Source organism: Medicago truncatula, chromosome 3 (genome assembly GCF_003473485.1).
Source record: "Medicago truncatula cultivar Jemalong A17 chromosome 3, MtrunA17r5.0-ANR, whole genome shotgun sequence".
In the NCBI taxonomy this organism is placed as follows: Eukaryota; Viridiplantae; Streptophyta; class Magnoliopsida; order Fabales; family Fabaceae; genus Medicago; species Medicago truncatula.
The window spans coordinates 49,680,745-49,686,744 of NC_053044.1; the positions used below are offsets into that span (position 1 = coordinate 49,680,745).

At 33.6% G+C, this 6,000-nt stretch overlaps 1 protein-coding gene and 1 long non-coding RNA gene across 5 annotated transcripts; one reads left to right on the forward strand and one right to left on the reverse strand.

The window, feature by feature from the left end:
* Positions 1–1,185: 1,185 nt before the first annotated feature.
* LOC11434231 (aspartyl protease AED3) lies at positions 1,186–2,881 on the forward strand. The gene has a single exon (XM_003602883.4). The coding sequence runs from the start codon at positions 1,282–1,284 to the stop codon at positions 2,596–2,598; it is 1,317 nt and encodes a 438-aa protein (XP_003602931.1). The 5' UTR covers positions 1,186–1,281; the 3' UTR covers positions 2,599–2,881.
* Positions 2,882–3,470: 589 nt separating this feature from the next.
* LOC120579454 (uncharacterized) lies at positions 3,471–6,000 on the reverse strand. Of its 4 annotated transcripts, none has more exons than XR_005645315.1 (4): positions 5,610–6,000; positions 4,751–5,291; positions 4,301–4,436; positions 3,471–3,862 (listed from the first exon to the last, which is right to left on the reverse strand). It is a non-coding gene; the product is annotated as an uncharacterized lncRNA (long non-coding RNA). The 4 variants fall into 4 exon arrangements; XR_005645317.1 differs by lacking the exon at positions 3,471–3,862 and having other exon boundaries at positions 3,869–4,436; positions 4,751–4,854; positions 4,981–5,291; XR_005645316.1 differs by lacking the exon at positions 4,301–4,436.

The window sequence follows — 6,000 nt, forward strand, 5'->3', positions numbered from 1 at the left end:
AAGACAAATTATCCACCGCAAATATCTCCATAAAAAACCATAATTGATCACGAGCGAGAAAACTTTTCATTTCTAACTCTAACAACTACAATTCTTATCCATCCAATCACTGCAATTCCCAATCCAAAAAAGTTACTCAAAGCTAGCAAATGTCCAAAAATTTCAACAAAACAGCCACATTCTGTAAACATCAAGCTGCAGTGAAGTTCATTTTTCATCACACCAATGATTTCAAACTCCCTTTTTTTACTAATTTGTGTCCTTTATGATTTGTCTTTTAAACATGTATACATTGCACACTCTTCCATACGTCTTCATGACTTCATCTACATTTTATTACCAGCAATGTCTATTTTGTTTCTTGCCTTTCCTTCCATTCCCACGCAGAAGCCAGCTCACTTTCCATTATCAATATTTATGATCGTTTAACCTTATATATAACTAACTAGATAAATACTCTCTCCATACCTTTTTTTTTTTTTTAAGAAAACATTCAATCCGTCGTTAATTATAAGATCATTTATAAAAAAAGTTGTCATTAATTAATATAAGACTATCTTTACATTTTTAAATGCATTTATTACTCTTTTTTCAAACATACCCTTAAGTTAAGGGCCTTAACATTAAAAATAGACAAAATATCTCTTATGATCTTTTAAGTTTAACAAAAATACCGGTTTAATCTTTAAGTTTTTTAAGCTTCAAATAAGTTTTTTAAGTTTTTCCAAGTTTCAAATATGTACTTTAAATTTTATTAAATTTCAAATAAGTACTTTAAGTTATTAATTTAATTCACTTATTTGACGTTTTTTAAGTTTCAAATAAATCCTTAAAAAGATAATACAGACTTATTTAAAACTTAAAAAACTAATCCGATATTTTTTTCAAACTTAAAGAACAAAAATATATTTTACCTTAAAAATATCTATACACAAAAAACAATTTGGTAAAACATACATAAAAAAGGGACGAAGGGATCAAATAATATTAATCACAATACACACTTCATATTTATATCAATTAAATATAAATTTAATGTTGTAAACTGTTACAAGTTGCAATTTAACAACAGTTCCAAGTTGTAATTCAATGTTGTAAACAGTTCCAAGTTGTAATTTATATGAGGATGTTTTTGTAATTTAACAACCACATAACACTCTTAGTCTCGCACTACATATAAGGGTCTTAGTCCCTCACATGCATGCAAGCTATCTATACCTTTAAGCTTCATTCTATCTATCCCTTATCCAAAAAAAAAAATCACCCGAAATTAGATCAACCATGAAAATTAAATTGGCTACGGCCTTAATACTTTGCTCTGCAATTTTCATGAGCATGAGCAATGCCACTGATCCATGTGCATCTCAACCAGATGACTCCGATCTCAACGTAATTCCCATGTATGGAAAATGCTCACCATTCAACCCACAAAAAACAGACTCATGGGACAATAGAGTCCTAAACATGGCCTCCAAAGATCCAGCCAGAATGAGCTATCTATCCTCTTTAGTAGCCCAAAAGACCGTCTCTTCGGCCCCAATTGCTTCGGGCCAGGCCTTCAACATTGGCAACTACATAGTCCGTGTTAAAATCGGAACACCCGGTCAACTCCTCTTCATGGTCCTTGACACAAGCACCGACGAGGCTTTTATCCCTAGCTCTGGCTGCATTGGTTGCTCCGCAACAACTTTCTCACCCAATGCCTCCACCAGTTATGTGCCATTGGAGTGTTCCGTTCCACAATGCAGTCAGGTCCGTGGGCTCTCATGTCCAGCCACGGGCTCTGGCGCATGTTCCTTCAACAAATCTTACGCAGGTTCGACTTACTCTGCCACACTTGTTCAAGATTCACTTAGATTAGCTACGGATGTTATCCCTAGCTACTCTTTTGGATCCATCAATGCTATCTCTGGTTCTTCAATTCCAGCCCAAGGACTTTTGGGCTTGGGCCGTGGCCCGTTATCTTTATTATCACAAACCGGGTCACTTTACTCGGGTGTATTCTCCTACTGCCTTCCAAGTTTCAAATCTTACTATTTTTCCGGGTCACTTAAACTTGGACCCGTGGGTCAACCCAAAAGCATTCGAACCACACCACTTCTTCGCAATCCTCGCCGTCCATCTCTTTATTTTGTCAATTTAACCGGAATTACCGTGGGAAAAGTAAATGTACCTTTCCCCAAAGAACTTTTAGCGTTCGACGTGAATACCGGATCCGGAACCATAATTGATTCGGGTACAGTTATTACCCGTTTTGTGGAACCCGTTTACAACGCGGTTAGGGATGAGTTTAGAAAACAAGTAACCGGACCTTTTTCGAGCTTAGGAGCATTTGACACATGTTTTGTGAAGAACTATGAAACTTTGGCACCAGCTATTACATTGCATTTCACAGATTTGGATCTAAAATTACCATTGGAGAATAGTTTGATCCATAGCAGTTCAGGATCATTGGCTTGTCTTGCAATGGCGTCTACACCAAAGAATGTGAACTACACTGTGTTGAATGTGATTGCTAATTATCAACAACAGAATTTGAGGGTTTTGTTTGATACCGTGAATAATAAGGTTGGTATTGCCCGTGAGCTTTGTAACTAGCTAGCTAAGTTATGCTTTTGTTTTAGTTTGGATGTTTTGTTGTAGTGGCCTAGGTGAAAAGGGTACCATGTGGCTAAAGAAGTAATTATTCCATGTGAAATGTCTTCTTTATTAGTGTGATTGTGATCGTTAATTAGCACAAAGGCGTAACGATCATTTTGATTATCCAATTGGATTGCTGAAATAACTTTTGCTGTATTTTTTTTTTCCTAAGAAATTGCCTTATGTATGATGAATTACGATTGTCCCATTCAATGAAATTTTCCTTTTGTTTATTTATGAACGGGAATAAAGGCATACCCGTGAATTGAATTGGAATCCAGCGTGTTGTTTTTGTATGCCAATTGCCAAGTAATCAATCTTGTATTATTGCTATTATTATTATTATTATGGTGATAAACTTTCCGAAAAGGAACTAAATTATTATCAAACTCGAACTTTTAATATAACATCAACAATATTTTAGGATATATAACAGATGATCACACATTTTTCGAATATCTCTTTATACACTACATATAAAGTGGTGTAATTACAGTCTCCATTGTTATGCGTTAATAATATCTTCAGACCATCTCTTAATGTAACTCGAGATACTTACTTAAAACTGAGTTGATACTAACACTTAATTATCTGAAATTACATGCACGACAAAAGAATATTATTCTGAACAGTTTCCATGAATTGAGCAATTAAAAAATTAGAACACAGGGAAAAACTACTATGCTATATAAATATAAGCAACAAACGATCAACAAAGATAAATTTAATCCATGCCAATGTCGTCAATTGAAGATGTATTTTGACATCTTTTGTTGGATTTATGCATAGGAGAAGTGTGAACCATAATGATTAATAAGAAAGAGAGCTGACATGTAACCCTTAAAGGATTTCGACCTAAACAAAGGAGGGATGTTGATGCCAATTGAACATGTTTGCTTGCCAATTTGCTGAGAAAAATAAATTATTATTATATATTAGGTAATATTACAAATGTTACATTGGCATATTAGCCTCTTCCTGATTCACTTTGGCACACTAATATCATACCATAGTTGCTCTAAACCTTGCAGTAAGTAATGGTGCAAACTCCGATATATATGTCTCAATTTGACTTGTAAAAATACCATAAGATCAGATATCATCCCTTGATCATAAACATGATGGATGAAAAATGCTACATAAGTTTTGTTAGATCTCTTGTCAAATTCTTCAAGTATAGTAAAGAGTTGGCTTTCAGAGGGTTGAGTGCCTCAATTATAAGCTTCATGGCATAGAAAATAGAAATACATTAGTAACATAGCTATCCAAGAAAACACATAAGTTTGGAAAACATGTTACTGACCTTGTAAGCACAAACCCAACTTGCAGTCTATTATAACAAAAATGAAAATGTGAACCCCCACAATAACTCAATTTCCCAAAACCTTGAACTTGGATGAACTATTAACAAACTAAAATTTGCGAATTAAACTTTCTTTCAGTTTTGCTTTGAACATTAATTAATAGCTAATACTCCTGAGTAGTGGAGGAGCACCCAATATGAGTCATCATAGATCAAATAACAAATTCATCCCAATGTTTCTAAAAATAAAGCTTCAAACTATTTGAGTTGGTTTAATATAAAGAGTAAGTTTGACAATCTAGATACCAATCTCAAACTTAATACTCCTCTAACTGTATGAAAGTTTCTCTTGCATACCATGTGGTTGTCCTTATTAGAGTCTCGTCATTTTCTGTTTTAATTAGAGACACATGTGGCCGTCCTTATTACAGTTTCAACCCGAACTAAATGAAAGTTCCTCTTGCATAACATGTGGATCTAATTTGACGACAAACTGAAATATGACGACAGATTGAAAACAAAAAATGCAATCCGTTAAAACCGATAGATGAAAATAAAAAAAAATAAAAAAAAATCATCATTGGAACAATCCGAACTAATAAATTATTGATAGAGAAGAGTTATGTATCTATAAAGTGTACAAATGAAAATCACACCCAACATATCCCAATTGAAGCTACGCATCAAAAAATGACTATATTAATCAGGATCAACAATTAAGTGACTGGTTATCCATGGAAACATGCCACTATTTTATTTTATAACATAATACATTCAACTGATCCTTCACACATTCCAAAAACTCACCTGTATGGTCCAATCATCCTTCAAGTTTGTAAAAGTGGAGGATTTGTAAGGCATATCAAAACTATACTCAGCTCCTTCCTATACAGCCAAACAGAGGATTTTACCTACAAAGAATGATTTTATTTTTTTAATCTTAAATGCTATGATGAATTTCAGAATAGATCCATAACTGCACTATAGTAAAAAAAAATAACTCAGTTAGTAATAAAACTATTCCCTTAAAGACCAACCTGCAAAGTTATCAGGAAAATAACATTTACCCTTGCCAAAGCTTTTATGCTGATATAGTGCAATCAAAAATAAAATGAATATAAAAAACTGAATGGTAAAATTAGAAAATAAAGTGCATCAATAGCACAAAATCAAAATACATAAACTAAATACATTAGTGAATAAGTTAAGAGAAGAATCAAAAGTTAAACTAATGGAATAGTTTTATTAGTAAACAAAGATGATAATGTGAGAGCAGAGATGAGTATGGGACAAACAGTTGAGAAAAAAGTTGCTTAAGGACCTCCACCATAACAAAACCTGCCAACGGCTGCAAATCAAACAAAAATGGCGTTGAATATCTAAGCTAAAGCAGAAATTACAAAAATAAGTAATTAATTGCTCCTAAAATTTTCTGAAACTCATATAATAATAGAAGGATATCGTTGAAGTGCGAAGATATTCAATTGAATCTACCTAGTTTTTTGATATACAAATTTGTAATTGAGTATTTGATATTCAAAGAACAAAGTTATTTTTTTTACAGAGGAAAATTGAAGGGTAAATCGATTTTCATTTATGGAGGCGTGAGAATAGAGTGACGAAGATGAAAGTGTGAGCAAGAAATTAACCGTTTACAATTGCTTACTTGAAAAACGTGATTATAGGAAAGTCATTCATCGGAAATCCAATTACATTAGCAGGCGTATTCTCTTTTCTTCTCAGAAACTTTGAGATCTGATTTGAATAGTCAATTGATAGGAATTAAGATTGAAGATGATGTTGAAAAGGGAAAACCCAGAATTGGAAGAAGAAAGTGTTGGGTTGGAATCAAAGACAGCAGCGGCGGAGCTGAAAGGCTTGGTTGTGAGGAAATGGTCAGAGCTGAAAGGCTTGAGTGAGAGAATTTGTGGAAGAGGAAAAGAGAGGGAGGAGAGAAAGCGACGATGAAGAGGGTGGGTTGGAGAGGTTGTTGTTTTACTATATGCATTACATTGGTAACCAAAGCATTGGAATTAACAATGCAAACATTGGAACTA